At 45.2% G+C, this 24,465-nt stretch overlaps 1 protein-coding gene across 1 annotated transcript in view; it reads left to right on the plus strand.

Annotated features, from left to right (window-relative positions):
* Positions 1 to 834: 834 nt before the first annotated feature.
* The window catches only part of LOC106575226 (voltage-dependent calcium channel gamma-7 subunit), a 25,773-nt gene continuing 2,142 nt past the window's right edge, over positions 835 to 24,465 (plus strand). Inside the window, exons 1-5 of the mRNA XM_014151600.2 lie at positions 835 to 1,114; positions 10,073 to 10,268; positions 10,766 to 10,852; positions 13,143 to 13,283; positions 19,191 to 19,336. Coding sequence (XP_014007075.1) covers positions 10,073 to 10,268; positions 10,766 to 10,852; positions 13,143 to 13,283; positions 19,191 to 19,336 — 570 coding nt within the window. The 5' untranslated portion in view covers positions 835 to 1,114. The remainder of the gene's footprint in view (positions 1,115 to 10,072; positions 10,269 to 10,765; positions 10,853 to 13,142; positions 13,284 to 19,190; positions 19,337 to 24,465) is intronic.

Raw genomic sequence — 24,465 nt, forward strand, 5'->3', positions numbered from 1 at the left:
GTAGTGTGTGATAATGATGCTCTCTTAAATTTGAACACTCATGGCTTAATACATTTACACCACGATGACAGGTCACATACAGGCTGCATAAATCTCCCTGAATATGCTTGAATGTTATCTGACTGTACAGTATTGTTTATGTTAAACTTCTGTAATAGTCTGCATCATTTTTTATTTAACCAGACAAGTCTTAAGAAGAAATGTTTATTTACGATGACGGCCTACGCCGGCAAACCTGGATGACGCTGGGCCAATTGTGCACCGCCCTATGGGACACTCAATCACGACCGGATGTGATACAGCCTGAATTTGAACCAGGGACTGTAGTGACGCCTCTTGCACTGAGAAGCAGTGCTTTAGACCGCTGCCCCACTTGGGAGCCCGTTACCTCCAAACTAATTTCTCTATTTAATAGGCACCTTGTGTGTGGAATGTGTGTCTCTAGGGCGCCAGACGGTTGTTAGGGGACCTTTTTACTGAAGAATGTGTCTGTTTTTTATCATTGTGTTTTGCTTTTCATGTATCGTTTTGTATAATTACATGTATTTTATTGTGCATATGAATGTGTAGTTTATTGTGTTTATTGTATTTTGACGTGTTTTATGGTAATATACAGGGCTCATCTGGAAAAGAGACGTTGGTCTCAGCATTGACTCCCTGTCAAAATAAAGGTTCAATAAAAATGTATTATTTTTAACGTGCAGTTTGCTCCCCTGCATTTCCCTTCGTCTACATCCCCCCGCCCTCTCTCTCTCTCTCTCTCTCTCTCTCTCTCTCTCTCTCTCTCTCTCTCTTTCCTCGTGTGCCTTTCACACGCTCTCTCTCTCTCTTCTTCAGTCCCCCACTGTCCCTGTTGTACAGTATACTGTAGTTCCAGACCCACCGCAGCAGTGCTCATAGATAGTGTGAGTGAAAAAGAGCGGGAGTTGGAGATTGTGAGGATGGGTAAAGGAGCGTAAGGGGGTAACACACACAATCGAGAGAGGGAGTGAAAGAGGGGGAAGAGAGATAGAGAGAGAGAGAACTGCGATATCCGCCAACCCTCCCAGGCGCGAGGTTCTTGATTACTGTCAAGCGCGCACACCATTCGGATATCGCTCCTGTGACAGCCAGGGTAAGTGTTTTTGCTCATAACCCAAAATATACAAACACATTTTAACTGAACCATTTTACCCTACTGCATGAGGTTTATAAGATTATAGATATTAATAATAAACTACTTCAGTGAACACGTTCTGGTGTCGTGTAGCCAACATCTGCCAAAATGGTTTGTCTGTCGTGGATGGCTTTAATCTGTTACTGGAACGTCTATGTTATGTTGTCTAACTCACATGAACACATTTTAATGTTTGTCAGAGTCGCATTGGAGGATACAGTCTTCTTTGTCGCGCCTGGTCTGCCTATGTTTATCAATTCCAAACTCTCCGCGTGACAGTGTGGCAATGGAGGGGGTTGCAAACAACATTCTGAGGCATATTGTGTGTGTCGTGTGATATAAACTGGGACTACCGTATCTATAATAAACAGTAGAAATACACACACTGCGCTGTGGTAATAGATAGATGGAGAGAGACTGGTGAACTGAAGACCTTGCTGGTGGTAGCCTACTGGTGGAAATGATGGTCATTTCATGTACATTGGTCTGTAACCTACTGTGTTATTCCATCTCTCTCTCCCTCGCTCTCTCTCTTTCTATCGCTCTCTCTCTGTTTAAATGTGCTGTCATTTTACAGTGTGGCCACCGCTTTCTTAATTTCATTATCTAAACGTCCTTGCTGAATGAGTCACTGTGTGTGTGTGTGTGTGTGTGTGTGTGTGTGTGTGTGTGTGTGTGTGTGTGTGTGTGTGTGTGTGTGTGTGTGTGTGTGTGTGTGTGTGTGTGTGTGTGTGTGTGTGTGTGTGTGTGTGTGTGTGTGTGAGAGAGAGAGAGAGAGTCTCTGTGTGTGTGCTTTTTCCTGTGAGTAATTTTGACATGGAATAGTTTTTGTTGCTACTTAGTTATATCGTAGTTAATGCAAGTAATTAGTTTAGCACGTGCAGTGTGAGCACACCCAGCCCAGGGCATGCGTGTTCACGTGGGGTACTTCTTGCCTTTTTGGGCCAAGGTCTTTCCCTATATTAACCTACATCTGTTTCAGCCTCAGTCTCTCACTTTGTCTTCTTTGCCTTATAAACTCTGGAGGGGCTAATCCTGCCCTCCAGTCCTATTTTCACTGCAATCTCTCTCCCTCTCATTCACTTCTATCTCTTCTCATTCTCTCTTTCTCTTATTTTCTCTCCCTCTCTCACCCTCTTTTTCACTCCTCTCTTCTTCTCTCTCTGTCTCTCTCCATCTGTCTTATTCTCCCTCACTCTCATTATCACTCTCCTTCGTTCTCTGACCCTCTCTCCTAGTTTCTGTAGACCAGGGCTACCCAACCCTCTTCCTGGAGATCTATTGTCCTGTAGGTGTTCAATCCAACCCTAATTTAGCATATCTGATTCAGCTAGTTAAGGTCTTGTTGAGCAGCTAATAAGTGTAATCAGGTGTGTTAAATTAGGGTTGGACTGAAAACCCACAGGATGGTGGATCTCCAGGAAGAGGGTTGGGCAGCCCTACTGTAGACACTTTGTTTGTGTTGTGGGCACTCATTTTCATCCATTCATCCATCACTCCCTCTCATCCATCACTTTAGCTCGCTCTCTCTCTGTCTCTCATTCCAGAGCGTATACCAGGTGAAGTGAACCTGCAGGTCTTTACAGATCTATCTCACCTAGTAGACTAAACTACAGGGTCATTACTGTCTGGTCCTGCTAGAAAAGAAACAACTAGAAAAGACTAGTTTAAAAGGGTTTTTTTAAAACAAGGGTTTTCCACCTCCGAGCCTCAACCGGAGGTGCCGTGAACAGTGACCACATCATGACAACACCATGGAATATAGTTGTGGGAGCAGTAGTGGCAGAGACTGGCCTCACGTTAGTTCAGCACCACGGACAGACCCCTCACAGCTTTACACACTAACACAGGTTTTTTCCAGATGGTGTGCAGATTTTTGTTCCAGTCCTTCAGTAACAAACCTGATTCAGATCATTGCCTAGACTGAGGATCAGGATTAGGTGATTATTTGAAACAGCTGAGTTAGTGATAGGATGGAGCGAAAAGCCTGCACACCCTGAAGCTCTGGAGAACCCCTTGAAGCAGTGGGAGTACTGTCCATGGTGCTGAACTGGGTGTTGAGCGTTCTGAACTGGACAGTAATAGTGCTGTCCATGGTGCTGCTGGACAGTGAGAGTTCTGTCCATGGTGCTGCTGCACAATGAGAGTGCTGTCCATGGTGCTGAAATGGACAATGAGGGTGCTGTCCATGGTGCTGAACTGGACACTGCGGGTGCTGTCCATGGTGCTGAACTGGACAATGAGGGTGCTGTCCAAGGATCCTGAACTTGACAGTGAGGATACTGTCCATGGTGTTGAAGTGGACTGTGGGGGTGCTGTCCATGGTGCTGAACTGGACACTGAGAGTGCTGTCCATGGTGCTGAACTGGACAATGAGAGTGCTTTCCATGGTGCTGAACAATGAGGGTGCTGTCCAAGGATCCTGAACTGGACATTGGACACTGGTGTTGTCCATGGTGCTGAACTGGACAATTAGAGTGCTGTCCATGGTGCTGAACTGGACACTGTGGGTGCTGTCCATGGTGCTGAACTGGACAATGAGAGTGCTTTCCATGGTGCTGAACAATGAGGGTGCTGTCCAAGGATCCTGAACTGGACATTGGACACTGGTGTTGTCCATGGTGCTGAACTGGACAATTAGAGTGCTGTCCATGGTGCTGAACAATGAGGGTGCTGTCCAAGGATCCTGAACTGGACATTGGACACTGGTGTTGTCCATGGTGCTGAACTGGACAATTAGAGTGCTGTCCATGGTGCTGAACTGTACAATGCGAGTGCTGTCCAAGAATCCTGAACTGGACAGTGAGGGTGCTGTCCAAGTATCCTGAACTGGACACTGCGGGTGCTGTCCATGGTGCTGACCTGGACATTAGGAGTGTTGTCCAATGTTCTGAACTGGAACTTAATTGCAGCGTAAAGCATTTCACTTCACCAATGTTATGGCTTAAATGCTTTCATCAGAGTGTTCTCTTTTCATAGAATACATGAAGATCACGTTAGGGACCATGCAAATAGATACACAATATTACATTAAATGACATTTTAAAAACGTGATTAATCCCAGAGGGGCGATTACTTCTACAATACTTCTAATCTAGTGAAGGACCATATGTGAGCACTGTCACGCACATTCCAGTTGGCAGGACAGCATAGTGACATCACCGTGGCTGTGACCTGAAGTCAACTGGCACTTCTGGAGTGTCACGCTAACATCTGGCGCTGACTGGCAGAGAGGACATGGGACTGCCAAGTTTAGATGAGTCCTATCGCCTCAATTTTTGGATATCGTAATTTCCATTAAGTTATCTCCTCTGTGAATCGGAGGCGTTCACAGTAAGTAATAGTTTCCACCATATAGCGTCTACCTATCCAGGCCTATCACATCACTGAGGGGGATTTGAGGGAAAAGAGTGTCTGCTAAAGGACTGAAATGTAAATGTCAGTGAGTGAGGGCAGCAGGGAGGGGACAGCTTTTAGAAATACTGCAGAGTTTGGCTGACTCTTCACTGACCACTCCTTGTGTATTTCTTCCATTCATTCTTCATATCTGACTTCTTGTCTTGATTACTCCCTTACTTTTTTTGGACCTCTCCTCCTCCTCTCCTCTCTGTCTCTCTTCTAGTCACTCCTCCTCTCCTCTCTGCCTCTCTTCTAGTCACTCCTCCTCTCCTCTCTGTCTCTCTTCTAGTCACTCCTCCTCTCCTCTCTGTCTCTCTTCTAGTCACTCCTCCTCTCCTCTCTGTCTCTCTTCTAGTCACTCCTCCTCTCCTCTCTGTCTCTCTTCTAGTCACTCCTCCTCTCCTCTCTGTCTCTCTTCTAGTCACTCCTCCTCTCCTCTCTGTCTCTCTTCTAGTCACTCCTCTCCTCTCTGCCTCTCTTCTAGTCACTCCTCCTCTCCTCTCTGTCTCTCTTCTAGTCACTCCTCCTCTCCTCTCTGTCTCTCTTCTAGTCACTCCTCCTCTCCTCTCTGTCTCTCTTCTAGTCACTCCTCCTCTCCTCTCTGTCTCTCTTCTAGTCACTCCTCCTCTCCTCTCTGTCTCTCTTCTAGTCACTCCTCCTCTCCTCTCTGCCTCTCTTCTAGTCACTCCTCCTCTCCTCTCTGTCTCTCTTCTAGTCACTCCTCCTCTCCTCTCTGTCTCTCTTCTAGTCGCTCCTCCTCTCCTCTCTGTTTCTCTTCTGGTCACTCCTATCTTCTCATCATATCTCTCCTCCTCCTCTCCTCTCTGTCTCTCTTCTAGTTGCTCCTTCTATTATCTATGTCTCTCTTTTGGTCACTCCTATCCTCTCTTATCATATCTCTCATCCTCCTCTCCTCTCTGTCTCTCTTCTAGCTATTCCCCCTCCTCTTCTTTCCATATCTCTGTCTTTAGGCAGATCTATTCTCCTCTGTATCTGTGAATGAATGTCTCTGACTGGTCCTCCTTATCTAGCCCCAGATTCTGTACTGTCATGTCTCTTCTCCTTGGACCCCACACACACATACACACACAATGTCGCCCCCCCCCCAGACCCATGCGTCTCCACTCAGCTCTGGGGTCTCCGCTGAGTCACCACACAGACTGGAGAGAAAACACAGGGAGAGAAATATGACCAGGTGAAAATGGTGGAGGAGAGAAGGAGAGAGGGAAGGACACTGAGGAATGAAACGGGAAGGAGGAGGAAGGGGAAAACATTGGGAAGAGGGTGAAAATTAAGATGTGAAAGGGAGAAAGAAGTAAGGGGAAGACGTGAAGAGAAGGAAAGAAACAGAGGGAAGGAGAAAGAAGGAAGTAGAAATAGAGGGATAAGGAGAGAATGAGAAGGATATCCAATTAGGAGGGAGACAGTCTCTGAGCTAACACCATTTCATCAGTATGCTAAAGTAATTATCACCTAATAATCCACAACAGCAAATCAGTAGTATAAATAACATATGCATGTAGAGTTTTACTAGCTCTTTCCATAGTTATCCTCCGTTCTCTGTCTGTCTGTCTGTCTGTCTGTCTGTCTGTCTGTCTGTCTGTCTGTCTGTCTGTCTGTCTGTCTGTCTGTCTGTCTGTCTGTCTGTCTGTCTGTCTGTCTGTCTGTCTGTCTGTCTGTCTGTCTGTCTTCCTTCCTGTCTTTGTCTTCTTATCTGTTTCCCTCCGTTGAATCTGTCTCTCTCTCCACCCTATTCTTAATTCCCTTCTCCCAGCTCTTTAAGTCCCTCTCCGCCTGCCTGCCTCCATCCCTTCCAATCCTCCCATCCCTCACTCACAAAGCCAGGCTCCATTCACTCTTCCTTCTCCATTCAATCCTCCTTCACTCTCCATTCATCCCTCCTTCCCTCTCCATTCGCTCCATTCACTGCACAATAAGCACATCCATAGGAGATGCCTTCTCTCCCAGCATGCTTTGCCAGTGGGATAGGGACTCAGTGCAGTTGATGTCACTCTGGGTAGAAGCTGCCCATAGCCACAGATCTAGAATCAGCTTCCCCTCTCCACTTCCTATCCTTAACCATTAGCGTGAAAAAATGAGAAACTGAGCATAGACTGGAAGCTCATCTCCGACAAAGACAGTTACTCTGAAACAGCATTGAGGACCACTGACCAAATGACTCTTCAGGGTGATGTGAGGACACAATGGACAAGAGCAGTGTACAATATACAAGAGGTGATTGTGTCGCAAATGGGTGATGAATGAACACACAGGGTAAATTAACACACACACACCCAGTGTGCTGACTGGGGAGGGAGGATATGCAGTGCAGTGTTGGCCAGTCAACCAGCACTAAGGCCTGGAAAGTTAATGTCGGAATCACAATGGAACCTGTGTGTGCTTGTTAATGATCATTAACTTGGTCCTCATCATCTCTCTGCCCTTTGACCTTTTCTGCGATTGGTTCCCAAATGGATGTGTAATAACTCCTTTTTAGCGACAAAATGACATGTTTGTGTGCCCTTAAAAAAAAAAAACACATGTCAAATTTGCAGTTTCACATGGGAAATAGCTGTTTTCACATGTATTAAATTTAGAGTTCACATGTTAACGCCATCTTTTCACATGTGCCTCACAAAACTTTTACATGTGAAAATCTCACTTTCTCATGTGGAATCACATGTAAAAATCTAAAAATCTAACTTTCACATATGATTGTTTTTCACATGTGAACTTGCAATTCCACATGTGAAAGTGAAAATCTAATTTGCAGTCTCACATGTAAGAAAACTCCACATTTACTCCAATGTTTGTAAACAAAGTAAATGTAAACAAACACTGTATAGCTTAAAAACTATATAGGTTAAAACTATGATTTTGATATCATGGATGGTCAGTCCAGAGCATAGGCTATGGATTTGAGAGTGGTTGCATTTCTCCAGCCCCATCCATCAGCTTGTGCCAGGGAGCCCACTTTGTTAATGTTTAAATTAAGGATTGCCGTTTTAAACAACATATGGTGCAATTTTCTAGTGAGTAACTTACTTTTTTGTGCCATTAATATCAATTTAAAAAACTGATGTCGAAAACAAAATTCTTAGTATTGCAAACAAAAATAATGATATTGAAAGCAAAACATAAACCCAAATGTATTGAGAGTAAAATATATATTTCAAGGAAACCATTTTTCAACGCAACAGTAAATCATTTGTAAATGGATGCAAAACAAATATTTTCTGTAAAACATTTTGAATGATACTGTAATTAAATAAAACGTCTCTCTTTCCTGCAAGTTTCCCTATAGTTGATTATTTTACCCTGGCATTTGCTTTCACTGCCTTTTTTCAATTTTTGGCACATTCCAGCATCATGGTACCCTGCGGCCCCTGCTGGTTTGCCTCTGAAGCTAAGTAGGGTCGTTTCTGGTTGGTCCCCAAATGGGAGACCAGACGGGTATACCAAAAAGCCGGATTAGTGATTTAGCGAGATCTGTCAAACCAGAATGTGTGCAAACACAGAATTTCGGCCTCCAGAAAGAGAGCTTGAAAGAGAGCCTTATCTTCAGATGCTTGTTCTTCACTATGGCCTGACTCCTTGGAAAATCCCCTTGACATCGGAGCCTGCATTGTTCGCCGTACTTTATAAAGGGAACGAATTATTGGACCTCAAATACATCCTTTAGATCATTCCGAAAAATGTATTTTTGAACGTTATCGTTTTTCAGCACAATCACTCATATATCTGGAAAATTTACTCAACCCACATATAGCAAATGTAACCCAACGCGGTTTCGCGTTGACTGCTATACAAACTCTGTGTATTGCTTAGAGATTTTTTTGCCACTGGAAATGTCCTGTACAATGTGGGCGATGCTGAACTATATGGCAAGGCAACGGTGTCTAGAGCCGGAAGAAGTCTGCCTCTCATTGGAGATATTTTTTTTATGTCTGTGTTGCATTCCCTGGCCATCAAGTTGTCCATATAATCAAGGAGAACTTTTACAGAATCGCAGGTACAGTAGGCTGCGATCACTTGACTGCCAGCGATGCTTTGCTAATCTCAAATTAATCAACCTAGACAACATGATAAAAATAATACATCGCCTAATTCATCCCGCAGATTTTCTAAACATCATTGGCGCTATAGATGGACACATATCTCCCATTCAAACACCCTCTGGACCAAATGAAGGAGACTACGTGAATAGAAACAACTTTAACAGCATAAACAAACAGGTAGCTACTGAACACTGTAGCCTAAACTTTCACCAAACCAAATCATTTTCACAAACAGTCATTGAATTCAATGATCTTCCTTCCTTCTTTTGTCGAATGATCTGACTCCCATGGGGTTACAACTAAACATTGAACAACATTGCTGCCCGTGTTGTCATCAAAGCACTCTATGAATTCAATACATCATCCTACATAGGCTATGGAATGGTCCTACCGTTGCAATTGTGACATAGGTTACTAGAATTTACATATTAGGCCATAGCCTTAACACGTAATATCACCAGCGTTGCAATAAAAGTGCTCTATAAAGTGAAAGCATTATTACTAATCAGCCATATGTGTAAACTAGGCCTATTAGATATTGGAAGCATTTAACACTGTCTGCAGTTTTCTGCCAGGCTCCCTCTCTGGCTTTTGCGGCGGCAGATGTATTACTTTTTGGGAGAAATATCATATTCGTTGGTGTTTTACAATTGTTTCTTGTTCTAGACTTTTGAAATATTGGGCTCTGTCTTTTGACTCCATATCTGTCCTTTTTTTCTGTCATTGACAGAGAACCTTTTTGAATGTTGCATGCACGCGCCAGTTGATCAACCAATCTGCGCTTCACTTAGCCTAATAACTTAAACGAAAAGCAGCGGTTCTGGAACCAAGAAATCCTGGACTTCCTCATCTGGTTAAGACAAGCCTGATATGTTCAGGAAATCCTGAATTTGTTAAACCATATTTCTGGAATACCCCTCAGATGTAGCTGGAAGTGGTAAAAAAATAAACACGTTCATTTTTTTCATGAGGGAAAACACCTGAAAAATGTACATGTGAAACTTCACAAGTGTTCGAAAACCACATGTATCTGACTCATGTTTCTTTGTAAGGGTGTGTGTGTGTGTGTGTGTGTGTGTGTGTGTGTGTGTGTGTGTGTGTGTGTGTGTGTGTGTGTGTGTGTGTGTGTGTGTTGGTGTAGTATTCAAGCTACTGTAGCCCCTGACATGTTGTGTAGTGGTTAATATTACAAAGGGTGGTAGAGAAACAAACGCTTTCTCTCAGCATGACTTCTGAACGAGGTATCTGTCTCCCTCCCTCCCTCTCTCTTTCTCTCTCTCTGTAAATGAGTTCAATCTATAAGTCTGACTTAAAATTAAAAGAGTTTTCTGTCTCTCTCTTTGCTTTGTCTCTCGCTCCTCTCTGAAGACTTCATGCAATAAGTCTGACTTATCCTTGCTCTCTCTCCTTTGCCTTCCCTCCTCTCCCTCCTCTCCTCCCGCTCTCCCTCTGTCTCTAGATGAGTTCGTGCAGTAGCAGAGCGCTGACCATCCTGTCCACGGTGTTTGGGGCGTGTGGTCTACTGCTGGTGGGTGTGGCTGTGTCTACAGACTACTGGCTGCTGATGGAGGAGGGCATCGTGCTGCAGCAGAACCAGAGCATGGAGGTCAAGATGGCCCTGCACTCTGGCCTCTGGAGGGTTTGCTTCGTGGCGGGTACATATGACCTCTGACCCTCAATAGCAGTGGTGACCTGACCAATCTGCTCCGGATAAAATTAGCCATAGTTAGTCTAGGATCAGTTCACTCCTTCTAAATCTGAACCTTAACCATTAGGGGAAAATTCAAAACAGACCTTATATCAGTGCAACTTCACAATCTCAATGTTATATACTGTATTATTTGTTCATTAATGTATGCAGGTGTGGACTGGCCATCTGGCATTTTGGGGAAATGCCAGATGGGCTGGTCCATTTTTTGCCTAACTTGTTTCCTTTGTGCAAAATTATAATTAACTGGCAAAACATGGGGGCCTCAAATAACAAAATGGGCCAGTGTGGGGGCCTCAAAGAAAAAAATGGTCCATCGCGTTAGAAATGGTAGGGCAGATTTTTGGTCCCAGTCCACCCCTGCATGTATGTATCTGCCTCCCTCTCTCTTTCTCATTCAAGCCTCAATTTTATACACTCCTCTTTCTTTCCCTTCTCTCTCAGGGACAGAGAATGGGAGATGTGTGGCGTCAGAGTATTTCACTGAGCCAGAGATAGAGATCACCACAGAGAATACTGCTAACATTCTGAGTGAGTATACTGTACCCTACACTTACAGCTTTACACTGCACGCTCAGCATAGAGCTCACCAACTTGTAGCCCTAAAGAACAGGAATGAGTTACCTCTGGTTTGTTCAGCCATTAATGGCTCGTTGGCAAAAGCCTATGGGGAAATTCATTGGGGTTTTGGAGGGGTTTTGGATAAACAGAGAAAAAAATAAGTTCTATGGTTAACACAGGCATAGGAGATCTTATACATTTTGTTCTATGAGATAATAGCAGTCAGTTAACATGGCATTTATTAATTATTATGAAGCCTTTATGTAATTTATGTGTTTGTTATGATTACATACAGTTGAAGTCGGAAGTTTACATAAACTTAGTTTGGAGTCATTAAAATTCGTTTTTCAACCAATCCACACATTTCTTGTGAACAAACTATAGTTTTGGCAAGTCGGTTAGGACATCTACCTTGTGCATGACACAAGTACATTTTCCAACAATTATTTCTAAACAGATTATTTCACTTATAATTCACTGTATCACAATTCCAGTGGGTCAGAAGTTTACATACACTAAGTTGACTGTGCCTTTACACAGCTTGGAAAATTCCAGAAAATGATGTCATGGCTTTAGAAGCTTCTGATAGGCTAATTGACATGATTTGAGTCAATTGAACGTGTACTTGTGGATGTATTTCAAGGACTACCTTCAAACGCAGTGCATCTTTGCTTCACATCATGGGGAAATCAAAAGAAATCAGCTAAGACCTCAGAAAAACAATTGTAGACCTCCACAAGTGGTTCATTCTTGGGAGTGTCACATTCGTCAAAAGGAGTCGACCAAGGTGCAGCTTGGAATATGTTCATCTTGTAATTTAATGCAAAAATGAACACTTTACAAATAAACAAAAATGACAGCCGACAGTTCTGTCAGGTACTTACAACTAAACAGAAAGCAAACTACCCACAAACCCCAAAAGAAAACAGGCTGCCTAAGTATGGTTCCTAATCAGAGACAACGATAGACAGCTGCCTCTGGTTAGGAACCATACTCGGCCCAACACAAAGAAATACAAAACATAGAATGCCCACCCCACACCCTGACCTAACCACATAGAGAAACAAACCCTCTCTCTCAGGTCAGGGCGTGACAGGGAGCAATTTCCAAACGCCTGAAGGTACCACGTTCATCTGTACAAACAATAGTACGCAAGTATAAACACCATGGGACCACGCAGCCGTCATACCACTCAGGAAGGAGACGCGTTCTGTCTCCTAGAGATGAATGTACTTTGGTGCGAAAAGTGCAAATCAATCCCAGAACAACAGCAAGGGACCTTGTGAAGATGCTGGAGGAAACAGGTACAAAAGTATCTATATCCACAGTAAAACGAGTCCTATATCGACATAACCTGAAAGGCCGCTCAGCAAGGAAGAAGCCACTGCTCCAAAACCGCCATAAAAAAGCCAGACTACGGTTTGCAACTGCACATGGGGACAAAGATCGTACTTTTTGGAGAAATGTCCTCTGGTCTGATGAAACAAAAATAGAACGGTTAGGCCATAATGACCGTCATTATGTTTGGAGGAAAAAGGGGGAGGCTTGCAAGCCGAAGAACACCATCCCAACCGTGAAGCACGGGGGTGGCAGCATCATGTTGTGGGGGTGCTTTGCTGCAGGAGGGACTGGTGCACTTCACAAAATAGATGGCATCATGAGGGAGGTAAATTATGTGGATGTATTGAAGCAACATCTCAAGACATCAGTCAGGAAGTTAAAGCTTGGCCGCAAATGGGTCTTCCAAATGGACAATGACCCCAAGCATACTTCCAAAGTTGTGGCAAAATGGCTTAAGGACTACAAAGTCAAGGTATTGGAGTGGCCACCACAAAGCCCTGATCTCAATCCCATAGAAAATTTGTGGGCAGAACTGAAAAAGCATGTGCGAGCAAGGAGGCCTACAAACCTGACTCAGTTACACCAGCTCTGTCAGGAGGAATGGGCCAAAATTCACCCAACTTATTGTGGGAAGCCTGTGGAAGGCTATCAGAAACGTTTGACCCGTTTGACCCAATTTAAAGGCAATGCTACCAAATACTAATTGAGTGTATGTAAACTTCTGACCCACTAGGAATGTGATGAAAGAAATAAAATCTGAAATGAATCATTCTCTACTATTATTCTGACATTTCACATTCTTAAAATAAACACATTTGACCTCTAATACTGTAACCCTGTAGAGATGGTGCGGACAGTCACTCAATTTCCCATGGTGTCTCTGCTATGACCTCTAACCTCTAACACTGTGACCCTGTAGAGATGGTGCGGACGGCCACTCCGTTCCCCATGGTGTCTCTGCTTTTCGTCTTCACAGCCTTTGTCATCAGTAACATCGGACACATCCGGCCCCAGCGCACCATCCTGGCCTTCGTCTCCGGGATCTTCTTCATCCTGTCAGGTAGATAGGCCACTCCATCTGGCTTTGATTATTACTGCCTTCATCCATCCTCTCAGGTAGATAGGCCACTCCATCTGGCTTTGATTATTACTGCCTTCATCCATCCTCTCAGGTAGATAGGCCACTCCATCTGGCCTTGATTATTACTGCCTTCATTCATCCTCTCAGGTAGATAGGCCACTCCATCTGGCCTTGATTATTACTGCCTTCATTCATCCTCTCAGGTAAATAGGCCACTCCGTCTGGTCTTGATTATTACTGTATGTGTCCATATCCTCTGTCACTCCTGAGTCATGTTAATTTGAACAAGGCTTATCTGTGTGTGATGATTCATATCTGGCCCCTTCTGTCTCCTTCCAACTGTGATTGATTATTACTGTCTTCATCCTGTTTCAGCCTAGCCACTCCATCATTGCTCTATTTGTACTTGTGGATGTCTCCTGTACCACCTGAACAGGGTCTGACATTTATTACTGCAAAAAAATATCTCTGAATAAGGTCACGTTGAGCAGAACAATCACTGGTGTCATCAGGAATTTCTGTTGACAATGGTTCATTCTAAAATGTGTCTACATACAGTACCAGTCAAAAGTTTAGACACACCTACTCATTCCATGGTTTTTCTTTATTTGTACTATTTTCTACATAGTAGAATAATAATGAAGACATCAAAACTATGAAATAACACATATGGAATCATGTAGTAACCAAAACAGTGTTAAACAAATCAAAATATATTTTAGATTTCAGATTCTTCAAAGTAGCCACCCTTTGCCTTGATGACAGGTTTGCACACCCTTGGCATTCTCTCAACCAGCTTCACCTGGAATACATGTCAATTAACAGCTGTGCCTTGTTAAAAGTTAATTTGTGTTATTTCCTCTTAATGCGTTTGAGCCAATCAGTTGTGTTGTGACAAGGTAGGGATGGTATACAGAAGATAGCCCTATTTGGTAAATACCAAGTCCATATTATGGCAAGAACAGCTCAAATAAGCAAAGAGAAATGAGAGTCCATTATTACTTTAAGACATGAAGATCAGTCAATCCGGAAAATTTCAAGGACGTTGAAAGTTTCTTCATGTGCTGTCGCAAAAACCATCAAGCGCTATGATGAAACTGGCTCTCATGGGGTCCGCCAAAGGAAAGGAAGACCCAGAGTTACCTCTGCTGCAGTTCATTAGAGTTAACTGCACCTCAGATTGCAGCCCAAATGATTGCTTCACAGAATTCAAGTAACAGACACATCTCAACATCCACTGTTCTGTGGAGTCTGTGTGAATCAGGCCTTCATGGTTGAATTGCTGCAAAGAAACCACATCAAAAGGACACCAATTAGAAGAAGATACTTGCTTGGGCCAAGAAACATGTGCAAATGACATTAGACTGGTGGAAATCATCTGTCCTTTGGTCTGATGAGTCCAAATTTGAGATTTTTGGTTTCAACCACCATGTCTTTGTGAGACGCAGAGTAGGTGAACAGATGATCTCTGCATGTGTGGTTCCCACCGTGAAGCATGGAGGAGGAGGTGTGATGGTGTGGGGGTGCTTTGCTGGTGACACTGTCTTTGATTTATTTAGAATTCAAGGCACACTTAACCAGCATGGCTACCACAGCATTCTGCAGCGATTCGCCATCCAATCTGGTTTGCGCTTAGAGGGACTATCATTTGTTTTTCAACAGGACAATGACCCAAAACACACCTCCAGGCTGTGTAAGGGCTATTTGACCAAGAAGGAGAGTGATGGAGTGCTGCATCAGATGACCTGGCCTCCACAATCACCCGACCTCAACCCAATTGAGATGGTTTGGGAGTTGAACCGCAGAGTGAAGGAAAAGCAGCCAACAAGTGCTCAGCATGTGGGAACTCCTTCAAGACTGTTGGAAAAGCATTCCAGGTGAAGCTGGTTGAGAGAATACCAAGGGTGTGCAAACCTGTCATCAACGCAAAGGGTGTCTACTTTGAAGAATCTAAAATCTAAAACATATTTTGATTTGTTTAACACTTTTTTTGTTACTACATGATTCCATATGTGTTATTTTATAGTGTTGATGTCTTCACTACAATGCAGAAATGTTGAAAATAGTACAAATTAAGAAAAACCCTAGAATGAGTAGGTGTGTCCAAACTTTTTGACTGGTACTGTATTTTGTATTGTAAATCAGAGAAATATCTATCCTCTGTGAAGCTGTTTGGGGACTTTTCTGCTTTGTAGTTCACTCTCCTGACCAGGAGGCAGCAGTGATGAGGGAGCTCCCTATTCTCTCTATGGAAGAGAGAGAGAGAGAGAGATGAGAAGATATCAAGAATGGCACTCAAAACATAACAATTCACCTATGATATGTTAGGAAAAACAGGTATATTATTTAAGGCCAAAAAGCAGTCATTATAATCACATTCCTGCCTTTGCTGTGGTTTGTAACACAGCAGCGTTTCGCAAACTCGGTCCTGGCCCCCTTGCATGCTCTCTCTCTCTCTCTCTCTCTCTCTCTCTCTCTCTCTCTCTCACTCTCTCTCTCTCTCTCTTATCTCTCTGTCTGTGGGTGTGGGTGAGTGAGGGTATTTTAGTATGCCAGTGTTACTTATTTAGGTAAAGATGATGAACCTCTACATTATAACTGACAGGACATGGTTTCCATGCACTTTCTTTTTACATTCACAGCCTATACTGACTGCCAGGCTCCCAGTGTACAGAACAGATGCTCAGACAGAATGACATTTTAATTGTACATACATATACACCATATATGTATGTGTCTCTATGTGTGTTCTAATTGTACATTCTCTACATATGGGGTATCACATGCATTTTAATGTTGTATAAATGGTTTGCTCAGAAGAGTGTTATTTTAATGTTGCATGAGGAGTTTTTCCAATGAGGAAGGTCTTCTCTAGCTCTTTGCTGAAAGCTGCTCGGTGTCTATATCCCACAGAAAGGTCTTACAGCATACACAGAGCATCACAGCTACAGGGGACTGGCTTAATGTCCTGTCCTCTACCATATCATTTTGAATGGGGGAGTCCTCACTCACTCTCTCTCTCAAAACAATTCAGTTTAAGGGCTTTATTGGCATGGGAAGCATATGTTAACATTGGCAAAGCAAGTGAAGTAGATAATAATCAAAAGTGAAATAAACAATAAAAATTAACAGTAAACATTACACACAAGTTCGAAAAGAATAAAGACATTTCAAATGTCATATTATGTCTATATACAGTGTTGTAGCGATGTGCAAATAGTACAAAAGGGAAAATAAATAAACATAAATATGGTGTTTGTTCTTCACTGGTTGCCCTTTTCTTGTGTCAACAGGTCACACATCTCGCTGCTGTGATGGCACACTGTGGTATTTCACCCAGTAGATATGGGAGTTTATCAAAATTGGGTTTGTTTTCTAATTCTTTGTGGATCTGTGTAATCTGAGGGAAATATGTGTCTCTAATATGGTCATACATTTGGCAGGAGGTTAGGAAGTGCAGCAGTTTCCACCTCATTTTGTGGGTAGTGTGCACATAGCCTGTCTTCTCTTGAGAGCCAGGTCTGCCTATGGCAGCCTCTCTCAATAGCAAGGCTATGCTCACTGAGTCTGTACATAGTCAAAGCTTTCCTTCATTTGGGGTCAGTCACAGTGGTCAGGTATTCTGCCACTGTGTACTCTCTGTTAAGGGCTAAATAACATTCTAGTTTGCTCTGTTTTTTTTTGGTAATTCTTTCCAATGTGTCAAGTATTTATATTTTAGTTTTCTCATGATTTGGTTGGGTCTAATTGTGTTGCTGTCCTGAGGCTCTGCGGGGTCTTTATGTGTTTGTAAACAGAGCCCCAGGACCAGCTTGCTCAGGGGACTCTTCTCCAGGTTCGTCTCTCTGTAGGTGATGGCTTTGTTATGGAAGGTTTGGGAATCACTTCCTTTTAGGTGGTTGTAGAATTTAACAGATCTTTCTGGATTTTGATAATTAGTAGGTATTGACCTAATTCTGCTCTGCATGCATTATTTGGTATTTTACATTGTACACAGAGGATATTTTTGCAGAATTCTGCATGCAGAGTGTCAATCTGTTGTTTGTTCCATTTTGTGGATTCTTGGTTGGTGAGCGGAACCCAGACCTCACAACCATAAAGGGCAATGGGTTCTATAACTGATTCAAATATTTTTAGCCAGATCCTAATTGGTATGTCGAATTTTATGTTCCTTTTGATGGCATAGAAGGCCCTTCTTGCCTTGTCTCTCAGATCGTTCACAGCTTTGTGGAAGTTACCTGTGGCGCTGATGTTTAGGCCAAGGTATGTATAGTTTTTGTGTGCTCTAGGGCAACGGTGTCTAGATGGAATTTGTATTCGTGGTCCTGGCAACTGGTCCTTTTTTGGAACACCATTATTTTTGTCTTACTGAGATTTACTGTCAGGGCCCAGGTCTGACAAAACTCTGTGCAGAAGATCTAGGTGCTGCAGTAGGCCCTCCTTGGTTGGGGACAGAAGCACCAGATAATCAGCAAACAGTAGACATTTGACTTCAGATTCTAGTAGGGTGAGGCCGGGTGCTGCAGACTGTTCTAGTGCCCTTTTATATATGATGAAGAGGGTGGGGCTTAAGCTGCATCCCTGTCTCACCCCACAGCCCTGTGGAAAGAAATATGTGTGTTTTTTGCCAATTTTAACCTTGCACTTGTTGTTTGTGTACATGGATTTATTAATGTTGTATCTTTTTCCTTCTACATCACTTGCCAAATTGATGCAAAAGCTTTTTTGAAATCAACTAAGCATGAGAAGACTTTGCCTTTGTTTTGGTTTGTTTGTTTGTCAATTAGGGTGTGCAGGGTGAATATGTGGTCTGTCGTACGGTAATCTCTCTCTCTCACACACACTTTCTCTTTTCTTTGCTCAGCTCTTGGCATTGCAGGGCTTGGTAATGATATGAGAGGGGGTAACTGTATTTTAGATGTTTCCAAAACTGAATTGCTCTTTTTTTTGTTTTTATTATTAGTGGATATTGGCCTAATTCTGCCCTGCATGCATTGTTTGTAGTTTTCCTCTGGACATGTCGGAGAATCTTACAGAACTCTGCATGCAGGGTTTCAATGGGGTGTTTGTCCCATTTGATGAAATCTTGTTTTGCACCTTGCTGGCATAAAGTGCAATTGGTTCAATGACATATTCAATTAGTTTTAGCCAAATTTTAATAGGTATTTCAATTTAAATTAGCTTTTTAATTGCGTAGAATGCCCTGCGTGCTTTCTCTCTCAGTTCATTCAGTGCCTCATCTCTCTCTCTCTCTCTCTCTCTCTCTCTCTCTCTCTCTCAGGGTGTCAGTGGTAATGTCCTGCTGCTCTCTCTCTCTCTCTCTCTCTCTCTCTCTCTCTCTCTCTCTCTCTCTCTCTCTCTCTCTCTCAGGGTGTCAGTGGTAATGTCCTGTTGCTCTCACTCTCTCGCTCTCTCTCTCTCTCTCTCTTTCGCTCTCTCTCTCTCTCTCTCTCTCTCTCTCTCTCAGGGTGTCAGTGTAATGTCCTGCTGCTCTCTCTCTCTCTCTCTCTCTCTCTCTCTCTCTGTCTCAGGGTGTCAGTGTTAATGTCTTCTTTCACCCTCTCCCTCTATCACTCTCTCTCTCTCTCTCTCCTTCTCTCTCTTTCTCTCCCTCCCACCTCCCTCCTTCTCTTCCTCCCTCTTTCCCTCCCTCCCTCCCTCCCTCCCTCCCTCCCTCCCTCCCTCCCTCCCTCCCTCCCTCCCTCCCTCCCTCCCTCCCTCCCTCCCTCTATCACATTTCTCTGTCTCTCCCCCTACCTCTCCTCCTCTCTCTTTCTCTCCCTCCCCTTCCCTCTTTCTCCCTCCCTCCCTCCTTCTCTTCCTCCTTCCATCTCTCCCCCCTCTCTCTCTCTCTCTCTCTCTCTCCCTCCCTCTCTCCCTCTCCAGGCCTGAGTCTGGTGGTGGGGCTGGTGCTCTACATCTCCAGTATTAATGATGAGGTGATGAACAGACCGAGGGAGCCTGAACAGTTCTTCAACTACCGCTACGGCTGGTCGTTTGCCTTTGCAGCCTCCTCCTTCCTACTCAAGGAGGTCAGCGTGTGTGTGTGTGTGTGTGTGTGTGTGTGTGTGTGTGTGTGTGTGTGTGTGTGTGTGTGTGTGTGTGTGTGTGTGTGTGTGTGTGTGTGTGTGTGTGTGTGTGTGTGTGTGTGTGTGGTAGGGGGGCAGGTGGTGGGGGAGTTGAGGAGACGTCATTAGTGCCACTGCTGTGCTGCCTGGGGTGTCCAGCTGACCTATCTATCTTAAAGCCACAGTGTCGTGCCGGCTGAGGCAAACCTCCCTACAACACTCATCACAACACTCATTACACTGCAATATGCTGGGAAAGTACAGCTATAATTTAGGTCCTAGGGAGCCATGCATTTAAATCACCATGACTTGCAAAGTTGCATGTTTACTTCAAGGCTAAATTTGAGGCAGGAAAAATCATGAGGCCTCTGCAAAATACTACTATTCTCTATACATTCTAAATCAGTCATTCTAAATGTAACTTTTCCACAGTATTATCTGTACTGGGCTGAGATGTTCTGTATGCAGGTGTTGAGGAAGAAGCTGTACCTCTGGGTATTCCTGTGGCTGTCAGCCATCTTCTGTCCTGTGTGTGATAAGGGCTGATGGGACAGAGTGGGGAGTTCAGAGGAGCAACTCTTCTTTACCCCCGTCCTGTCAGAGTGGAGAGTTCAGAGGAGAAACTCTCCTTTACCCCCGTCCTGTCAGAGTGGAGAGTTCAGAGGAGCAACTCTTCTTTACCCCGTCCTGTCAGAGTGGAGAGTTCAGAGGAGCAACTCTTCTTTACCCCCGTCCTGTCAGAGTGGAGAGTTCAGAGGAGAAACTCTCCTTTACCCCCATCCTGTCAGAGTGGAGAGTTCAGAGGAGCAACTCTTCCTTACACCCATCCTGTCAGAGTGGAGAGTTCAGAGGAGCAACTCTTCTTTACCCCATCCTGTCAGAGTGGAGAGTTCAGTGGAGCAACTCTCCTTTACCCCCGTCCTGTCAGAGTGGAGAGTTCAGAGGAGAAACTCTTCTTTACCCCGTCCTGTCAGAGTGGAGAGTTCAGAGGAGCAACTCTTCTTTACCTCGTCCTGTCAGAGTGGAGAGTTCAGAGGAGCAACTCTTCTTTACCCCCGTCCTGTCAGAGTGGAGAGTTCAGAGGAGAAACTCTCCTTTACCCCCATCCTGTCAGAGTGGAGAGTTCAAAGGAGAAACTCTTCTTCACCCCCGTCCTGTCAGAGTGGAGAGTTCAGAGGAGCAACTCTTCTTCACCCCCGTCCTTTCAGAGTGGAGAGTTCAGAGGAGCAACTCTTCTTTACCCCGTCCTGTCAGAGTGGAGAGTTCAGAGGAGCAACTCTTCTTTACCCCGTCCTGTCAGAATGGAGAGTTCAGTGGAGCAACTCTCCTTTACCCCGTCCTGTCAGAGTGGAGAGTTCAGAGGAGAAACTCTTCTTTACCCTCGTCCTGTCAGAGTGGAGAGTTCAGAGGAGCAACTCTTCTTTACCCCCGTCCAGTCAGAGTGGAGAGTTCAGAGGAGCAACTCTTCTTTACCCCCGTCCTGTCAGGGTGGAGAGTTCAGAGGAGAAACTCTCCTTTACCCCCGTCCTGTCAGAGTGGAGAGTTCAGAGGAGCAACACTTCTCTACCCCAGTCCTGACAGAGCGGAGAGTTCAGAGGAGCAACTCTTCTTTACCCCCGTCCTGTCAGAGTGGAGAGTTCAGAGGAGCAACTCTTCTTTACTCCCGTCCTGTCAGAGTGGAGAGTTCAGAGGAGCAACTCTTCTTTACACCGTCCTGTCAGAGTGGAGAGTTCAGAGGAGCAACTCTTCTTTACCCCCGTCCTGTCAGAGTGGAGAGTTCAGAGGAGAAACTCTCCTTTACCCCCATCCTGTCAGAGTGGACAGTTCAAAGGAGAAACTCTTCTTCACCCCCGTTCTGTCAGAGTGGAGAGTTCAGAGGAGCAACTCTTCTTCACCCCCGTCCTTTCAGAGTGGAGAGTTCAGAGGAGCAACTCTTCTTTACCCCGTCCTGTCAGAGTGGAGAGTTCAGAGGAGCAACTCTTATTTACCCCATCCTGTCAGAGTGGAGAGTTCAGTGGAGCAACTCTCCTTTACCCCTGTCCTGTCAGAGTGGAGAGTTCAGAGGAGAAACTCTTCTTTACCCCATCCTGTCAGAGTGGAGAGTTCAGAGGAGCAACTCTCCTTTACCCCCATCCTGTCAGAGTGGAGAGTTCAGAGGAGAAACTCTTCTTTACCCCCGTCCTGTCAGAGTGGAGAGTTCATAGGAGCAACTCTTCTTTACCCCCGTCCTGTCAGAGTGGAGAGTTCAGAGGAGCAACTCTTCTTTACCCCCGTTCTGTCAGAGTGGAGAGTTCAGAGGAGAAACTCTTCTTTACCCCCGTCCTGTCGGAGTGGTGAGTTCAGAGGAGAAACTCTTTACCCCCGTCCTGTCAGGGTGGAGAGTTCAGAGGAGAAACTCTCCTTTACCCCCGTCCTGTCAGAGTGGAGAGTTCAGAGGAGAAACACTTCTCTACCCCAGTCCTGACAGAGCGGAGAGTTCAGAGGAGCAACTCTTCTTTACCCCCGTCCTGTCAGAGGGGAGAGTTCAGAGGAGCAACTCTTCTTTACCCTCGTCCTGTCAGAGTGGAGAGTTCAGAGGAGCAACTCTTCTTTACCCCCGTCCTGTCAGAGTGGAGAGTTCAGTGGAGCAACTCTCCTTTACCCCCGTCCTGTCAGAGTGGAGAGTTCAGTGGAGCAACTCTCCTTTACCCCCGTCCTGTCAGAGTGGAGAGTTCAGAGGAGAAACTCTTCTTTACCCCCGTCCTGTCAGAGTGGAGAGTTCAGAGGAGCAACTCTTCTTCACCCCCGTCCTTTTAGAGTGGAGAGTTCAGAGGAGCAACTCTTCTTTACCCCGTCCTGTCAGAGTGGAGAGTTCAGAGGAGCAACTCTTGTTTACCCCATCCTGTCAGAGTGGAGAGTTCAGTGGAGCAACTCTCCTTTACCCCCGTCCTGTCAGAGTCGAGAGTTCAGAGGAGAAACTCTTCTTTACCCCGTCCTGTCAGAGTGGAGAGTTCAGAGGAGCAACTCTCCTTTACCCCCGTCCTGTCAGAGTGGAGAGTTCAGAGGAGAAACTCTTCTTTACCCCCGTCCTGTCAGAGTGGAGAGTTCAGAGGAGCAACTCTTCTTTACCCCCGTCCTGTCAGAGTGGAGAGTTCAGAGGAGCAACTCTTCTTTACCCCCGTTCTGTCAGAGTGGAGAGTTCAGAGGAGAAACTCTCCTTTACCCCCATCCTGTCAGAGTGGAGAGTTCAGAGGAGAAACTCTTCTTTACCCCTGTCCTGTCAGAGTGGAGAGTTCAGAGGAGAAACTCTCCTTTACCCCCATCCTGTCAGAGTGGAGAGTTCAGAGGAGAAACTCTTCTTTACCCCCGTCCTGTCAGAGTGGTGAGTTCAGAGGAGAAACTCTTTACCCCCGTCCTGTCAGGGTGGAGAGTTCAGAGGAGAAACTCTCCTTTACCCCCGTCCTGTCAGAGTGGAGAGTTCAGAGGAGCAACACTTCTCTACCCCAGTCCTGACAGAGCGGAGAGTTCAGAGGAGCAACTCTTCTTTATCCCCGTCCTGTCAGAGTGGAGAGTTCAGAGGAGCAACTCTTCTTTACCCCCGTCCTGTCAGAGTGGAGAGTTCAGAGGAGCAACTCTTCTTTACACCGTCCTGTCAGAGTGGAGAGTTCAGAGGAGCAACTCTTCTTTACCCCCGTCCTGTCAGAGTGGAGAGTTCAGAGGAGAAACTCTCCTTTACCCCCATCCTGTCAGAGTGGAGAGTTCAGAGGAGAAACTCTTCTTTACCCCCGTCCTGTCAGAGTGGTGAGTTCAGAGGAGAAACTCTTTACCCTCGTCCTGTCAGGGTGGAGAGTTCAGAGGAGAAACTCTCCTTTACCCCCGTCCTGTCAGAGTGGAGAGTTCAGAGGAGCAACACTTCTCTACCCCAGTCCTGTCAGAGTGGAGAGTTCAGAGGAGCAACTCTTCTTTACCCCCGTCCTGTCAGAGTGGAGAGTTCAGAGGAGCAACTCTTCTTTACCCCCGTCCTGTCAGAGTGAAGAGTTCAGAGGAGAAACTCTCCTTTACCCCCGTCCTGTCAGAGTGGAGAGTTCAGAGGAGCAACACTTCTCTACCCCAGTCCTGACAGAGCGGAGAGTTCAGAGGAGCAACTCTTCTTTACCCCCGTCCTGTCAGAGTGGAGAGTTCAGAGGAGCAACTCTTCTTTACCCCCGTCCTGTCAGAGTGGAGAGTTCAGAGGAGCAACTCTTCTTCACCCCCGTCCTGTCAAAGTGGAGAGTTCAGAGGAGAAACTCTTCTTCACCCCTGTCCTGTCAGAGTGGAGAGTTCAGAGGAGCAACTCTTCTTTACCCCATCCTGTCAGAGTGGAGAGTTCAGAGGAGCAACTCTTCTTTACCCTCGCCCTGTCAGAGTGGAGAGTTCAGAGGAGCAACTCTTCTTTACCCCCGTTCTGTCAGAGTGGAGAGTTCAGAGGAGCAACTCTTCTTTACCCTCGTCCTGTCAGATTGGAGAGTTCAGAGGAGCAACTCTTCTTTACCCCGTCCTGTCAGAGTGGAGAGTTCAGAGGAGCAACTCTTCTTTACCCCCGTTTTTGTCAGAGTGGAGAGTTCAGAGGAGCAACTCTTCTTTACCCCCGTCCTGTCAGAGTGGAGAGTTCAGAGGAGCAACTCTTCTTTACCCCCATCCTGTCAGAGTGGAGAGTTCAGAGGAGCAACTCTTCTTTACCCCCGTCCTGTCAGAGTGGAGAGTTCAGAGGAGCAACTCTTCTTTACCCCCGTCCTGTCAGAGTGGAGAGTTCAGAGGAGCAACTCTTCTTTACCCCCGTTTTGTCAGAGTGGAGAGTTCAGAGGAGCAACTCTTCTTTACCCCCGTCCTGTCAGAGTGGAGAGTTCAGAGGAGCAACTCTTCTTTACCCCCGTCCTGTCAGAGTGGAGAGTTCAGAGGAGCAACTCTTCTTTACCCCCATCCTGTCAGAGTGGAGAGTTCAGAGGAGAAACTCTCCTTTACCCCCGTCCTGTCAGAGTGGAGAGTTCAGAGGAGCAACTCTTCTTTACCCCGTCCTGTCAGAGTGGAGAGTTCAGAGGAGCAACTCTTCTTTACCCCCATCCTGTCAGAGTGGA

This window comes from Salmo salar, chromosome ssa02 (assembly GCF_905237065.1).
Source record: "Salmo salar chromosome ssa02, Ssal_v3.1, whole genome shotgun sequence".
Classification (NCBI taxonomy): Eukaryota; Metazoa; Chordata; class Actinopteri; order Salmoniformes; family Salmonidae; genus Salmo; species Salmo salar.